The sequence below is a fragment of the Lutra lutra genome, chromosome 11, assembly GCF_902655055.1.
Source record: "Lutra lutra chromosome 11, mLutLut1.2, whole genome shotgun sequence".
Taxonomy (NCBI): Eukaryota; Metazoa; Chordata; class Mammalia; order Carnivora; family Mustelidae; genus Lutra; species Lutra lutra.
In genome coordinates, this window is record NC_062288.1 from 75,970,248 (window position 1) to 75,988,161 (window position 17,914).

The window sequence follows — 17,914 nt, forward strand, 5'->3', positions numbered from 1 at the left end:
TCTTTACTTCCCCTTTGTTCTGTAGCATGGACTTCTTGGGACTTGAGGAAACAACCCCACAGAATTCTTTTTTGCTAAATGCCAAAAATCTGTGTGATGTTGGGCCAGTTGAATTTTCTAGTTTAAATTATTTCACTGGTATTACACAGTAAAAACTTAAAAATTCTTTTCTCAGTTAAGATCTCTTGTTAAAAATATAATGGAAATTAATACAACTTCCTATTCTCAATGATTTTGGTTCACTGAATGACCTTTTTACCCCACAACAATGTAGTGAAGGAGAATGGTCTTGGGATTGGCTAGATCTAATCCAGGACAACCTGTACTCGATGATAAGTATGTGAAAGATTCTTTTGAAACTTCTTTTCTTCAAGAGTAAAATGGTATAATAATAATTATCTTATGATAATAATTATAATAATACTGAGAGAGTTAAATGAGGAAAACACATTAAAAGTATAGCACTTTAGAGACTCCATACTAATTAATTTCTTGCATTTAGATAATCCTGGGTATACAAGTGGGTTTGATTCAGATTGGAAAACAAGCCAGGTACAATCAAGGGAGGAACAAAGATGCATGTGCCTCAATGTCTTCTAATATTAGTGGTTCCACAAAGAAAAATATTGTGTTTTTAAAACAGGTGTTACTACACATTTTTCAAAGGAGATGTCAAACCTATGGCTGAAAAACTATTTCCAGAATACTTTTTTTGAGGTAAATGTGACAGCTCTTTGTCAATTCATAGTGATCCATGTAAACATTTAAAGATGAAAATCAGGGGCACCTGGATGGCTCAGTTGGTTAAGCTTCGGCATTCGGCTCAGGTCATGATCTCAGGGTCCTGGGAGTAAGTCCCACATCAGGCTCCTTGCTCAGCAGGAAGCCATGCCTACCCCTCTGACTCTGCTCTCCCTGCTTGTGCTTTCTCTCTCTGACAAATAAATAAGTAAACTCTTTAAAAAAATAAAAATAAAGCTAAAAATCAGTAACTATATAGTATAGGAATGAGAGAACAGAGTGAGTGGAAAGGTGGAAAGGGAATTACACAGATTGAATACAATTATTTAAGTAAAACATTCAAAGAAAATATTTAGAGAAATTAAAGACTAGACCCTTGAAGGTGCATGTTTTAATCCATTTTTTTTAAGAATCCAAATTTTTTTTATGCAATACCTGGGAGTAAAAAGATGTTATCACCCTGTGGCCAAATTCACTTTTATTTTTAAGTCATACAACTTTTATAGTGAGTAGCTAATATTACCTTGAAACTTTGGCATGATTGATGAATTCCATCTTCTTAATAGTAGCTATAGATTATTGAATAATTGCAGATGAGTTTGATGGTCCTGAGTTGACAAGGGAACATGAGGATTTTATTTTTCTTGTGAACTTTCGTGGGATCAAGAAATTTAGTAGGGTTTTGTTTAGTTTTGATTTATTTTAAAGAAGTGTTCATTGACTCTTGTTTTTTACATGAATTATTTCCCACTGGGAATGGGAAGTTTTTTTAAGGTCAAAGAGGAACTAAATTTTTTTTTTTTTAAAGATTTTATTTATTTATTTGACAGAGAGAAATCACAAGCAGGCAGAGAGGCAGGCAGAGAGAGAGAGGAGGAAGCAGGCTCCCCGCTGAGCAGAAAGCCCGATGTGGGGCTCGAACCCAGGACCTGGGATCATGACCTGAGCCGAAGGCAGCGGCTTAACCCACTGAGCCACCCAGGCGCCCCAAAGAGGAACTAAATTTGAAGCCAATTTTCCAGACCTATGAGGTTTTATGTTCTAAGACCCAGATCCTATTGTCACCCCTTCAAAAGAAATAATTAATTGAGAATTATAAATGTGAAGAATATTAACTTTGAAAATGCTAAATATGAGATAAGAGGATCTGACTGGGCTTGAGTTATTATTATTAAATGTTATTTTCTTAAAGATTCATTTATTTATTTTAGAGAGAGAAAGAGCAAGTGAGTGCAAGTGGGGGAAGGAGCAGAGGGAGAGAACCTTCAAGCAGACTCCCCATTGAGCACGAAGCCGGAAGTGGGGCTCGATCTCAGGACCTGTGAGATTATGATTGATCCAAAACCAAAACTTGGGCACTTAACTGACTGAGCCACCCAGGCGTCCCTATTAAATATTACTAATGTTCAAATTGTTAATAATTTGTTGTTACATGGAAAATGTGCCACATACGAAACATTTTCCTTAGCTTTTAAATACAAATTTTAATTTTTATATCAAAACAGTTTTAGGGGCGCCTGGGTGGCTCAGTCATTAAGCAGCTGCCTTTGGCTCAGGTCATGATCCCAGGGTCCTGGGATTGAACCCCGCATCGGGCTTCCTGCTCAGTGAGAAGCCTGCTTCTTCCTCTCTCACGCTCCCTGCTTGTATTCCTTCCCTCTCTGTCAAATAAATAAATAAACTCTTAAAAAAAAAAAAACAGTTTTAGATTTATGGAAAAATTATGAGGGTACTACAGAGAAGTCCTGTATACCCCACACTCAGTTTTAATATTATTAATATCCCACATAAGTATGGTACATTTGTCAAAATTAATGAACAAATATAGATACATTATTATTAACTGAAGTCCATACTTTATTCATATTTTCCCAGTTTTAACCTAATGATCTTTTTCTGCTCCAAGTTCCCATCCAGGATAACACACTAGATTTACTTCTGTTGTCTCTTTAGGCTCCTCTTGGCTGTTACAGCTTCTCAGATTTTCCTTATTTTTGATGACTTTCAGGGTTGGGGATTTGTTAGTTTTGTTTTGTTTTTTTCCTATGATTAAACCAGCATTATGGATTTTTTGGGAGGAGGACCACAAAGGTAAAGTACCATTTTCATCCCATAATATCAAGGGTATGTACTATCAACATGACCTATCACTGTTGATGTTGATCTTGATCATCTGAGTTAGTGTTTGTCAGTTTCCTTCATAGTAAAGTTACTCTCTCTCCCCTCAAATACTTCTTTGGAAAGAAGTCATCATGTACCGTCCACACTTAAAAGGAGTAAAGAGTTGAGCTCCACTTCCTTGCGAGTGTTGTATCTTCATAAATTATCTGGAATTCTTCTGTATAGGAAATTTGTCCATTCTCCCCTGTTAATTTATTAAATTATTTATTTATGTCAGCATGGACTTGTGGACATTTATTTTATCCTTGGGTTATAATTAAATTGGTTTATAATTTCATTGGCATATTGTTCTAGCTTTTACCATGGGGGGGGGTTTACCTGACTCTTGTGTCCCTTTAAAATACACATCATTGTGATTTTTGTTGTTACTGTTTGTTTGCTGGTTTTTTTAAAGCACTTCCTAGCACTACAGGTTGCTCCACACTCATCTTGTGCATTTCCTGCCTTGGTCCTAAAAGGAATTCTGATTTCTCTTATTAAGGAATAGTATTACAAATCAAGATCTGGGTGTTAGGGTATGTTGGTTGCTACTGAGCTGACAGAGCAAGAAAATATATGTATGTATACTCACTTTGTGCATACACACATCTATAAATATTTCTGTATGTAAACATCTATATCTTTATTAAGCTAAATGTGAGTTTGTACTGCTGTCTCTAATTCTAATTCATTACCACACGGATCATTCTAACCTCCTCCCCTTGCTTATCTGTCACTTCCCACTCAAACAGTGGGAAACCTGACTTCCATCATCCACTATCTGTTTATTTAATTTTTCATTTCCATTATACGTGCATGGTGTTTTCAGAATTGTTCATTGGTACCCTGTGGGATACAATTTCATCAGCCAGAGGTGTACTTCATGTTGGCCCTTCTACTGTTAGCATTTCCAAAGTAAGTTAGTACACAGCCTTTTCCTCCCACTCCTTCCAGTGACATTGTTTCATATATTCGTAATACATTTAGATTTCTCTTGTCACATTCTGCATTCCATCCTGGAATTTCTCCCCACCCCCCATCTCCTAAATTATTTTCTTAAAAATTCATATACTGAATAGTTTCACTGTCCTAAAAATATTCCTTGTGCTTTACCTATTATTAACCTTAAAAAATAAACTGTCAGTTATTTTACCAGTAAAAAGGGTTCATCCAGGAATAATAGAGAATTGCAACTCGGGACATGTAGGCTATGGAAAAACAATAAGCAAGTCTGAGGTCCTCTTTTATAGAGGAAAAGCTGGGGGTTGGGGAGGAACAGGGTTTGGTTGGGAGGGGCTGTTATAAACAAAAAGCCCATTGAAGTTAACTGGGAGTTCTCAGTTTAGTGGCTTTTCATTGGCTGTGTTTTGATAGTCTCTCATTGGCTGGTCTGTTGCTGGACAAGGAGAAAATATTTCTTCTTCCTAATGGGGTATAGACTTCTTTCTGTGAGGAATGCAGGTTGTGCCTTCCTGTTTATATCTGCAATTAAGGAGGAGTATTAGGGCATGAGAGTTCCCCTGATCACCAGCTCCATTTTAAGTGAAGTTTCATTTTATTAATTTTCACACTATTTAACTCTTCCCTTCCTCATCCCAAACTCCTGGCAACCGTTGATTTGTTACCATCTCTATATAGCTGTGCTTTTTCCAAGATATGTGTAATTGAAATCATACAGTATGTAGGCTTTTCATTAGCAATATGCATTTATGTTCATTCATGTCTTTTCATAGCTTAATAATTCATTTCTTTTTGGAGTGCCTGGGTGACTCAGTCTGTTGAGCATCAGACTCTTAATTCTGGCTCAGGTCATGAACTCACTGAGATCGGACATTGTGGGGCTTCGTACTCAGCGGGGAGTCTGTTGGAGACTCTCTCTCTCTCCTTCCCTCTGCTCCTCTCCCTGCTTCTTCGTACTCTCTCTCTCTAAAATAAATAAATAAATCTTTTTTTTTTAAATGTTTGTTCCTTTTCATCACTGAGTAGTATTCCATTTTGTAGATGTACCACAGTTTATCTATTCACTGATGGAAGTATACTTGTTTACTTACAGGTTTTGGCAATTGTGTATATAACTATAAACGTTTGCCTGGAGATTTTTGTGTAGATTGAAGTTCTGTAATCAGTTGGGTAAATATCTCAAAGTGTGATTACTAGATTATATAGTAGGACTATATTTAACTTCGTAAAACACTGCCAAACTGCATTCCAAAGTAGCTATACCATTTTGCATCCCCGCCAGCAATCCTCCCCAGTGACTGGAATTGTCAGTTTTTTGGATTTTAGCCATTCTAAAGGGTGAGCAGTAGTATCTTATGGTTGTTTTCATTTACAATTCCCTGATGAAAAATGAAGATGAGCATCTTCTCATAGGCTTATTGGCTATCTGTATATATTCTTTGTTGTAATATCTGTTCAGATGTTTGGCTTATTTTTTAAATTGGGTTATTTCCTTATTGTTGAGTTTTCTTTTTCTTTTTTTTCTTTTTTTTGAAGGACTAAATAAACAAAAACTAAAACTGGTTGAGGAGATGTGCATTTAAAAAGTCATAAAGAATTATCCCATACATGTTTCCTTCTTTCTTGTAATAAAAAATCATGGAAGGACAAGTTTAGCTTTCAGTAAATCACTAATGTGAGGGTATGATGTTTGAAACACACACACACAGACACACAGACACACACAGTATTATTGAGCACTTATTCTGTGTCAGGCAATGCATTAAATTTTTTTCCTTATAGGAACTCATTTACTTCTCATAACAACCCTATGTAATGGAAACTCTTGTTTCCCCCATATTACAAATGAAGAAATCTCAGCTTCCAGTGGAAGAGCTATGATTCCCTGTGCCATGCTATCTGATAGAAAATAAATTTTAAAATGAGATAATCACACAGTAAAATGAAATTATATTTTAAAATTAAGTCTGAGTGAACATAGAAACAGATTCCAGAAAATAGTCCATTTTTCCTGAATTACTCAGATTGTTACAAGCCTCAGATTGGTTCAGGTTTGTGTGAACATCCACTCAGGAGATTGAATAGAGGTCTACACTTTCTCTCAGATCTTTAAATCTAAATTTACTTTGGAATTTTTTTTTAACCCTCACTTTCTTGAAAGCAAACAAGATATAACGTTAATCATCAAATAGGCTGGTCTTCCCTACCTGATCATTTCCAAGACTCATTTGCTTTATTATTTAATAGGTATTAACAAAAAGAATTCCTAAAGACAAGTAGAATGATAACCAAAGTGGGTCTTCAAAGCGACAATAGCACATTTGCAGCTGGGGGCTGGCTTGGAGCCTGGCAAGGAGCCTGCAGTGTGGGACTGTGTGTTCCACCCAGCCTGGCTATCCTCCAGGGAGCTGTCAGTTGCCGGGTTCCCACAGTGCCAAGCACTAGCAGGTGCAGAAACGTTCAAGGTTTCTGTTCCCTAGTAGTGTTGAGGGCATGCAGGTTGTCTGACAGTTAACATGACGAGTACTCTGTGGACCCTGAGGGGCATGAGGAGTGGAGCTCCTGCTTTACTTTGGGGGGGTTGATGTTGGCATTGACAGGTGTGTGAGAACCCACTACTGCTCCTCACAGGCTTCTGAGAGGAGTGAGGAGTTTGCACAGTCTTCTGGAGAAACAGAGGACTGGGACGTTCCCATTTTGGAGGCTTTTAGTGTTTGTTTGTTTTAAGGAAGAAATTGCCAAGGTAGAATTTTAAAAATTGTGTTTTATTTTATATGTTTGTGTTTTAAAATTTAATGCTCCTAACATGCAAAAAATAAAATGTGGTGTACTGTGCACTTACACAGATATGTAAAGATATACATAAAACTCCTAGGATTTATCAGAATATTATCTTCTAATGAACTACCGGTGGTGGGAGCAGATTATGGGTCAAATGTTTAAAGTTACTTGAAGCAAGGATTTTTCTTCTACTCCCCACAGGGCATCTTTGTGACTGGATGTAATGATCTCTGAGATGATTTTGTTTTCAGTCTCCAAACCAGGAATGGGGAAAGAATGCAGGCCTGCCGTTGGGGGTAAAAGAAAGGGAGGTGAAAGAGATTTAGGGAGTTACTGTAGATTTTGCAGGGCCAACAAGAATCCAGAGTAAATGAAAGAAACATTGATGCTGGTCATTTCCTCTGGGCTCAGGCAACTAATGCTTTGCTTTGTCAGTTTGAGTAGCAATTTAAGATCCAAGAAGCCCTTTGAAAGTTGTAGCAGAATTCTGTCTTGTTCATTTTTCCCCTTTCCTGGCAAAAAGCTGGAACTATAGGCTTTCCAAAAACATTTGTGGAATGGAGTCAGAAAGCCACTTTATTTCTCAGGATGCATTCCTTTTGCTTGTTCTGCAGAAATACTTGAAATGTTTAGAAATTTATGGCATGAAATGATTATTACATCTGTCCCTCCAAGCTTTTATTCAATATATATATGCAACTTGTATGTCTTGTATGTCTCTTTTCACCTACTTTTTGGGATACAAGTAAGGTCACATGGCTTTTTAACTTTTAAATGTTGAAGTTAGCAAGAAGCCTGGAAATTTTTTCATAAGCTGGACTTCCAAAGTTTCTTCAGTAGTTTCGAAAGCCTACCCAGCATCCCATGCTGGGTATGCAAAGGCAAACTTCCAGTTTCCTCAGCTAAGTGGCCCATCTCCCACCAAGCAGTAAGCATTGGCATTAAACTTCTCTCATGGTGCGTCATGTCTTCTTTGGGCACCCTTCGCATGCATATTTGAACAATTCAGTCAGGATCATCTCCACTCATGAAATAATTTCTAACTATGTTAAATCTCAAAAGAAAAGAAGAGGAAAAGTTTTTCTTCAGTCCTTACTGCCCTGTGGATCCCAACCTACTTTACATTCCCATAACGAATAGTCGTCTTAGTGGTTTCCGAAGAAAAGAAGAAAAAAAAGGAAAAAACAAAACAGAAACTCCTTTATGATAAATACCTGTTTTCAGCTAAACAGAGAAGCAAATGGGCAAACTGTAAAAGGCAGCTCCTCTTAAAACAATCCTATATGGTCCAGTTATACACCCAGCGTGGTGATTAAGTGCCCAGCTTTGGAGTTTCATTCAAATTCTGGCTCTATTTCTTGAACTGATGCTTGGCATTTAAGCTTCTATATCTCAATTTCTTTTTCTGTGAAAGGGAATGAGAGGATAATCAAATATGCCAACTTTTGGGGCGCCTGGGTGGCTCAGTGGGTTAAGCCGCTGCCTTCGGCTCAGGTCATGATCCCAGAGTCCTGGGATTGAGCCCCGTGTCGGGCTCTCTGCTCAGCAGGGAGCCTGCCTCCATCTCTCTCTCTGCCTGCCTCTCTGCCTACTTGTGATCTCTGTCTGTCAAATAAATAAATAAAACCTTTAAAAAAAAGAGTTCCAAAGTCTTTTGCCATAGTTCCATCAGTGCTGCCTCTTAACAGCCTTTGAAATGAAGACATTCCAGTCACTCTGGGAGATGTGGAGATGTGGGTGGTAGAGGCCAATGAGCTGTAGTCACAGAACCAGGAATTGGTTGTCCTTCTGATCATACGGATTCATCACCACAGTTTCACCCATTGTATTGAACTTGAAAATCAATAAATGACCAGCATAGTGTCCTAAAAGAAGAAGATCTCACAAACTCTGTCTATGTAGGCTAAGTTAAAGCAAAGCAGAACCTGGGGGTTTTCAAGTTATAGTTTCCGGCTGAACAAGAACTCCCTTGAATAATTGACTTCCTGTTGTATCCTTGATGTTCATCGGCATAAGAAATGACCATGAAACAAATGATTCTGAAAAAAAAATAATAGCTAAAAATGCCATCTGTGATATCAGTCAGTGACAATTCTACAAGCTCTCAGGGGCAACCCTTCCAAATTGGGTTGAAGGGAGGATGGCTTTTATTTCCAGGTGAACTTGAGCAATAACTTCTACCAAATATCAGACAATAGGAATAATACAACATGTTGGAGTTTGAGGGTCAAGACATTCATAATTACTTTTAGTTCCTAGGTGCATTAACAGTCTCCCACTGAGTCTCTCTTATTCTTTATTTCACATATTTCTTTATTTACATGTTGTTATTATAAATTATCTACTTGGGGGAAAATAGTTATAACTGACTACCTGCTGTACTCCAATGCCTTTCCAAATGTGACTCTTTTATGTAGCATATAAGTTAGTATAGAATTCACCTGAAGAAATAAACTATCACTTTTCTTCCTAGAGTCTATATATATAAGACCACAGTTTCAATGCTGTAGATTGCACCTGGTTTTCAGCCTGCTATCACTAGTGAAAATTTAATCTGGTGTTATAAATTCTCTTGTTTCTAAAAAAGCTTCAGCAGGAAAGTGAAAAGAAAACCAGCATAAATATGAAACGTTTCATCAACAGCAGTTTTAGAAAACCCCAGAATTATTAGCTTTTATACTCATGACAAAGCTGTATCACTGAAAATATTGTTCATAATTGTTCCAGTTTATTAATAGCACTAGTAAGTTCTCATTTTGTACAGATTGAGGATCTTTAAGATTTCCTTTATGAGGAGGTGTCTTTAATTTACAGAAGACCCATCAGGGTGCCAAATTCTATCTGGATACAGTAGTTAACAATATAACACTGGTGATGAGCTGAAAATTTAAGGAACTGAAAAACAGAGGTTTCAAATGTCATTTCAATGCAAAGGAGTGAGGACTTTCACCATACAAAAATCTAGTTCTGCCTCTAAATGTAAATTACCATATAGTTAGAAAAGTACCTAAATTTCCCCCTTTTCATCTTTCCTAAATACAAGCAAATAACTTCAGAGGGAATGAGAGAATCCAATGTTCCTGAGAATTCTGATAGCCTTAGGGAGTTCAGTTTTCTGTAGCATTTTCTTTTGCAATGCTACTGATTTCTGATTTATCACCAGTGATATATAACAACAATTTCTAAAATTCATTGAGTGCTTATTCAGTTTGAAACACTTTATGTCTGTTACATGCATCATATTTAAGTAATTTCATCCAGTGATTCTCAACCAAGAGCAATTTTGCCCTTGCCACCTTCCAGGGGATTTGGCAATCTCTGGAGACAATTTTTGTTTTCACAACTTGGGTGCTGGTGGGAGGCTAGTTCTACTGGCGTTCAGTGGGTAGAAGTTAGAGCTGCTGCTAAACATTCTATACTGCACAGGACAGTCCACCACATCAGTGAATTACCTAGCCCCAAATGTCAGTAGTGCCAAGGTAGAAAGAACCCGACTTAATCCATTCAACAACCTGGTGAGGTGGGTATTTTTATTATTTTTGTTATTAAAATATATTTTAACATTGTGTAAATGTAAGGAGTACGAAATATTAATGACACACTCATATTATAAGATGAGTGCCACTGTCGTGATAATTAGTGCCTCTATCACCTTACCTAATTATTCTTTCTAGTAGTTGGAATAGTTACATTCTAGTCTCTTAGCAAGGTTGATGATTATAGTACAATATTGTTGTCTGGATTCCCTGTGCTGTGCATGAGGTAGATATGATTAACCTCGTTTTCAACGAAGAGAACTGACACGGGAAATGTGACCATACAGCCAAGTAAGTAGTGGTGCCAGGACTGAAAGTTTAGCTATTTTCTCAAAGCCCAAGCTCTTTCAGTTATGCTGTGCTACCATCTTCAGAGAATTTTGATGATCCCTGGTAGAGTCTGAGCTTTGAAGAGTGGAGATTCTGCCATATTCTGTGTACGTGCCTTAGCAGTGAGCTCTTGCCTGCCAAAAGATTGATGGTAATCATCCATCTCTTGAGCATCTTCAGATTTCCCCTTGAGCATAATATTTCAACTCTTAGGTCAGTAAGTCCAAGAGAAAATTGTTATTTGATTACATAGACTGTATTACTAAACAAAAGATGAGTAAAAGGAAAACAGAAGACACAGTTCCTGTCTCCAAGCAGGTTGTGGGGCAAAGAAGGTAAGTGTGTGTGTATATAAATAAAAGTATGTGTTATGTGTATCTATAAACATATATAATTGTCAGATCAAACGTAGTAGTGAAAGCAGTAAAAGTAAATGATCATTTGGCCTCCCATGTGCCAGGAACTTCTATCTGGGTCTGAAACGTCTTTGTAAGCCTATATAGTGTGTCTTTACATATGCTTGGTCATCACTGCAGCACACTAAAGAGCCTTGGCTGCCCTTGCCCTTCCCTCTTAGATGAGTTTATAAGCAGAACCAGCCTATGAACTTGAATCTAACAAGGCCTTGCCTTTCTCTTTTTTTATGAGCTTCCTGATGGGGGCGACTTTTCCCTTTCTCGTTTTACTTGGCCTGTTTTCAGTGCACTCATGGCCACTACTTAACTTATCACAATTAAAGCCCATTCTCAGGAAAGAATCTGAGGAACATTCTCAAATGAAATGGAATCTAATGGATAAGTAAAGTATAGTGAAGTTTTGCTCTGGTGATATCTAATGATGGGACTTGAGCCATCATCTGGCAGAGTAACCTATGACAGGAAGGTTATCTCATAAGCTTTCATATATCCAGATCATTTGTAGGAAGCATATGACACATTGCTGAACACATAGTAGGTACTAAATAAATGTTGGCTTCCTTTTTTTCATCTTTTTTAATTAATTAATTTACAAATATTTAATTTACTTATTAGAGAGAGAGGGAGAGAGCACAAGTGGGGGTGGGACTGGGGGAGGGAGAGGGACAGAAGGAGAGGGAAAAGCAGACTCCTCGCTGAGCCAGGAGCACAACAAGAGGGCTTGATCACCAGTTCCAGGGATCATGACCTGAGCCTGAGCCGAAGACAGATGCTTAACCAACTGAGCCACCTAGGTATCCCTTATTACCTCATTTTTTTAATCCATACCCAGCCTAGGGCTCAAACTTACAACCCTGAGATTAAGAGTGACATGCTCCTTCTACTGAGCCAGCCAGGTACCCCTCTTCTTGCTTCCTTTTAACATACTTTAACATACTTTTAAAATGATGCCACATAATTTGTACACCACTGTTCATAACAGTGTCAGTCAGTGGATGAATTGATAAACAAAATGTGATATATACCTACAATGGAATATTGTTTAGCCTGAACAAGGAAAGAAATTCCACAATATGCTACAACATGAATAAATCTTGAGGATATTATGCTAAGTGAAATAAGCCAGTCACAGAAAGACAAATACTGTCTGATTCTACTTCTATGAGGGTACTTAGAGAAGTCAAAATCATAAAGATAAGAAAGTATAATGTGGTTGCCAGGGGTTAGGGGGAGGGGAGAATGGGGAGTTACTGTGTAACGGGTATAGTGTTTCAGTTTTTCAAGATAAAAAGGGTTGTAGGGATGGATAGTAGTGATGGTTGCACAAAAATATGAGGGTATTACCACTGAACTGTACATTTAAAAAATGGTTTTAGATGGTAAATTGATGTTATGTATATGCATTTTACCACAATAAAAAATGCTATACAAATGGCCACCTAATCTTTTTAAGATTTTAAAAGTAATCTCTGTACCCAATATGGACCTTGAACTTAGAACCCTGAAGATCAAGAGTTGCGTGCCACCATGTAACCAACTGGCCAACCAGGCAGGCACCCCTAGTCATCTAATCTTCTAAATTGAATATCAGTTCTGCTTACAACAATAGGAAATTCTGTCAGGGAAGTATGTGTAGTGGGTAAAAGTTTGGCTCTGGCAACAGAATGTTTAGGTTCAAGTCTGTTTTCTCTGTTATATACTGTGGAACTTGCTTGGGAAAATTGCTAGCTTCTTTGTACCTTAGTTTATTCACCTGTAATGTGTGGATAATGAAAAAGATACCTATCCCATGAGAGTGTTATAAAGATTAAAAAAGGCAAAGCATGTCATGTATTTGACACAGCAGTTGGCATATATACAGTAAGTGCTCAACAAATACAAGCTATTATAATAAAATTTTATGGGTTGATATTTAGGCAGCTTGGAGGGAAGAGCATCACAATTTCTTACTACCTCTTTCCATTCTCATCCTGGCTATTGATTTCTTTCCTATTCTTGACATCTCAAAGCCACATTTAGGATTTCAGTTATGACCTTCAGCCACGTTTGAGCACTTTCCTGCAGCATAAGTCTGCATTCCCTCAGTAGGTATGTACCTAGATGCAAATTTAGAGTATCATGTCTCAGTTCATTTGTTCATATCTGCTAACAGTGTTAATGTTCTGAATAATAGTGACATCCTACTTATACCCAGAACAAATTTGGGGTGTAATCTTTTATGATAAAAATCTGGGGTCTTCCTATATGCATGCATGTGTACATGCTTAAAATAGACTATCATAATTAAATGTCTTTTATTAAAAATATAAAGCTTCAATAGCTACTTGGTTTGTAGATTTTTGCTTTCTTATCTCAGTCCTGAAAAGGTCTAGCAGTTATGATTTCATGAAACCAATATGAGGAGAAAAACTGGGTTCGTGTGTAAGTTATAGTATATATCAATATAGGAGGGATGATTTGATTAGAACCAATGTTATATACTGGTAGGAGTCCTGGTTTGGAATTAGACCAAGTTTGAATCTTAGCTCTACCATTTACCTAATTGAGACATTTACCTAATTGCTCTTATCTGTTTCCTTAACCAAAAATTGGGGAAAATAACACCTGTTTACATGGTTGTTATAAGGTTTACATGGGATGATGCCTGGCAAATAGTAAGAACTCAAGAAATAGTCACTGTTTTATTTATTCTTTCCAGAGGAAGGTGATGGATTAACATACTTGGGGTCTTTTCAAACCATACCACTTGGTCAGCTTCTGTGTTCTTTGGATATAATTGTTAATCCCTTTATTATCACTTGCTGTTTGGTAACAAAGAGGAACTGATTGCTAATTCATTTCAAAATGTGTGTACTATATTTGATGGGTCACACTAGCAGTTATAAAGCAAACAATAGAGTGGGGGTGGGGAAGTGGATGGAGTGAGTTCAATCACATACCTGGGAAAAGTCAATAATAAAGACTGAAAGAACCTTGATTTGTATGTCAAACCAGAGGGAGGAAAACATGGGTACAGGATTTGAAGCAAGGATCATGAATTAGAAATGCTGAAGTTCTTTCTTGGTATCTCACTCCATCCATTTTGGTTTATATCTTTGCTCTATTTTCTCTACTGTTAAAGTTTAGAGTAATGGAATTTAAATGTTTATACAACCTAGATTAAGATGGGGAAAAAAAGGTAGCATTGAAATTGAAAGTGAAGCTATAAAAACTTGCTGAATATGTTTATTAATTTAAATGTGTATTCCTATTACTGTGAAATGCACGTTTTATTTGTACTGTATTTGGGTGACCACAAATCAACAATATGGTAATTTACAAGTAAACACCCTTTCCTTACTTGTAGTTTCCTTAGTTGTAGGCAGTTATCAGACCAAAATTGAATTTGAATTTTTCAATTTAAATTCAGTGTACCCTTGTTTTTACACAACAGGATTCAGGTCGGGGTTAACACGCTACCTTCCCTTCAAAGACTGGATTCCTTTCGGTGTATTAGTCAAGATGTTTTGCTGACCGAGACTAGGAAATCTATAGGAGGGCGGGTTAGTTTACACACTGTCGATTTGTCATCTTAGTCGCAAACACACACAAAAGCCTTCCTTCAGAACTTAAGCCGGGCTGAAAATTTAAGACAATGAACAAATCCTGAGCGCGTACAGGACAAAGCGATTACCATTTTATAGGATTTCCCCCCATGAGTGCGTCTCCCAGGGGTTTGAGCAGCACTCAGCTCACCTAAGCCTGAAACTAACAAAGCTTGGTTCTTCCCTCCGACACTCAAAGGAAGCGCTAAGGTGAACACAGCATTCGCTGCCTCCAAACTTTTCTGGTCTCTAAGGCTGCATTTTGTTACAGCAGAGACATATTTTCGTTGCCCCTTCAGAACGCACCTTGCAAAAACGGAACGCGAGCCTGGCTAGGTTCTCGGAAGAAGCGAGAGAAAAAAGGCTCAGAAGTTGGCTGCCGTGTGCCTCGCGTTCCCCCGAACCTGGCGCGGAGGAGGGTCCAAGAAGCTGCCCCTGAGCAGTTTTGCTCCCGCTGAGCGTCGGAGACGGGACCCAGAGTAAGGCCGCGACTGTCCCCCACCTGCAGGCTGGGTGGGGGCTCAACGGTAGGGACGCGGGCGTGGAAGGAACGCGCATGAGGGAGGAAGGCTGGGAGTCAGAATGGGAAAAGGGAAACGCGGAGCAGCCAGGGAGCAAAGGAGAGAAGGAGCGGTCAGGGTGCGCAGAGGGTGGGGAAAGCCGCTAGGGCAAATTGGGGGCTGGACTAGGCAGCGCCCAGCTTTTAACCTGGGCAGTGGAGGCGGGGGAAGGAACTAAAGGGAAGGGGAGGTGTGTGGGATGGGGTGGGGGGGTTGGAAGCAAATGACATCACAGCAGGTCAGAGAAAAAGGGGCGAGCAGCCTGTGCCAGAGGAGTAAGGCGTTTGGCATTAGGAGCTTGAGTCCAGCCTGCCCCGGAAGGGACACCGACGCCCGCAGAGACCATGCAGAGGTCGCCTCTGGAGAAGGCCAGCGTCCTCTCCAAACTTTTTTTCAGGTGAGGGGGTGTCCTGCCGAGTTTTGGAAGGACACGTGCCCATGAAAGAAGAGGGCGTGTGTGTATGGGCTGGGTTTTGGGGAAAGAAGAATAGCTTTTTTTTTTTTTTTTTTTTAAAGATGTGCTATCATTCATTGTTATGGGAGAGAATGTGGGTTTTGTGAACAAAATAGGAAACATGAAAAAGAGATTAAAGAATAAAGGGAAGCCAATTGTTTGGATAGAGAGCTTTAGCTTAACTGAAGTCTGAACGACTTGGAACTGAAAGTTGCACTTTGGAGACCCAAATGTGCTCTGTGCAAGGGTTTTCTTTAAATTTTCTAAGAAATTAGTGAATGAAAATCTTGTTGATAACAAATACTTCAATTTGGTCTCTTACTGTTGCCATTTAGTGCCTTGGAAACTTAGATGTCTTTGGCATCCTATTCCAAGTGCCATGTTTGCATGTAGTAGGTGCTCAGAAAACACTTTTTTGGAGGGAGATGTGTGAAGTGGGTAAGATGACCTTAAAGTTCTTATTGTTATGATACTGAGTAAATCTAAGAAGTATTTGCCACCATTCCATTATTTTTTTAAGGATGAAAGCAAATCCTTTGAAATATCTTTTTAAAGAAAAACAAATTCTACAAGTTAAACTTTTCTTTCTTTCTTTTTTTTTTTTTAAGAGGGGAAGGAGCAGAGGGAAGGGGAAAATCCCAAGCAGGGCAACACTGGGCTCCATCCCAGACCCTGAGATCATGACCTGAGCTGGAATCAAGAGTCCAGTGCTCAACCAAATGAGCCACCCAGACACCCCTGCAAGTTACACATTTAAGCGCAGGGGGGGGGGGAGTGGGGGGGGATCAGAATGATCATGGAAATGTGAAGATATAGGACAGGATACGAAGTTATGCACAATTGACATGTAATAAATTTTACTCTTATCTTCCTTTGCATGTGATGAGTCATAAAAGCTTGGAACTTCATCTAATGATGTTCTTAAAAATGCAGTCTAAATTCAGAGTCTTAGGCAAAGTGTAATTAGATATAGCATTTTAAATTTGAGGTGTTCTTTGGATACTGTATCTACTTTGTTCCTGTCACATTATGTGAATGAATGAATGAATAGGTATAGCTCTGTCATGGAATATTACTTGACTCATGATTATCCAATGAATCGGCATACTTTGTATCAGAGAAGCCAAATATAAATATGCGTGTGTGGGGGGGCGAAGGGACTCGCTTATCTATGTTTTATTCTCTGCATGTGCAGTAAATGTGGAACTCAGGTGCGAAGGAATGACTCCTGACCATTGATCATCCCTGTGGATAAGAGAGAAGGACTATACTCTTTAGAATTACCTTTAGTATTTATGTTTTCAGCACCTTTTGTTACCCCATCTATAAAAATTAGATTATCTGTCCATTTATTTTCCTACTATTTACAAAATCAGAATGCTAATTGTCATAAATTGTAGACTTTTTAGCAGAGCACTTTGCGGAACATAAGTGCCAATCAGTCTAAAATGCAGTTTTCAGAAAAATGAATATCCTAGACCTACTTCTAAGTGTTAAGGAACTTTTAATTAATACATTGTTGATTTAAATTAGATCACTCTTACTCTATCAAAATATTTTTTAGCAGATCACCTCATATATTTTAGGATAGTTTAAAAAATGTCTTGTGGTTGATTTATTAAAAATATGTATTATAATCACTACTGAGTTTGTTAAGAGCATACTCATTCTTGTTCTCCAAATATTTCATAATAATTTGCTCTAAGAAGAGGTGTATTTTTTAAAAGTTAAGTTTCTACTATTTATGGGAACTGACAGTCACCTAAAAGAGCAGTGATTATCAACTTTCTTCTTGGTTTTAATTCTAAAAGGGTAAAAAATTTATTTTCTGCATAGGGTCAGAAATTTACTTTCTGCATTGACCACTACTGCTTTGGGGTCAGGGGTTTTACCTTTGCATTCAGACTGTTTTGATTCAGATTGTTTAGATTGAGCTGTGTGACCTGAGGCAAGTCCCTTAACATCTCTGTATTTGTGTGACTTGATCTTTAAAACTTGAGACTAATAGGACCTAAGGCCTAGGGGTTTATCTGTTGAGAAAAATGCATGTAAAGTGGTTAGCCCAGTAAATGTTAGCTAGTTTTATTATCATATTTTTACATTCATTATAATACCAAGCACGTTGTTTATATAAGATCCTCAATTCTTCTTTGTTGAATATAATTTTGTGACTATCAGTCTGTAAGAAGCCTGGGCCTGGATGAGAACTTAATTTAGGTACTATCTCAACTAGAATGGCAGGTTAATTACTTTAGAATTTAACTTTCTGAATATGATCCATTCAGTTTCAGAGTCATCAAAGAGTAAAGCTATTATGGTCTGGATTAGAGATTATATTAAATCCTTCATTGTTCAGGTTTTATTATTAGAAAAGCTAGTAAAGTTTGGGATA

At 38.0% G+C, this 17,914-nt stretch overlaps 1 protein-coding gene across 5 annotated transcripts in view; it reads left to right on the forward strand.

Annotated features, from left to right (window-relative positions):
* Positions 1-14,584: 14,584 nt before the first annotated feature.
* The window catches only part of CFTR (CF transmembrane conductance regulator), a 166,767-nt gene continuing 163,437 nt past the window's right edge, over positions 14,585-17,914 (forward strand). For 4 of the 5 annotated variants that reach the window (XM_047695520.1, XM_047695521.1, XM_047695522.1 and 1 more), the window contains exon 1: positions 15,305-15,465. In XM_047695520.1, the coding sequence (XP_047551476.1) occupies positions 15,413-15,465 (53 nt within the window). In that variant the 5' untranslated portion in view covers positions 15,305-15,412. Of the gene's footprint in view, positions 15,036-15,304; positions 15,466-17,914 lie in introns of those variants that run through there. The other variant, XM_047695523.1, reaches the window with a different exon arrangement.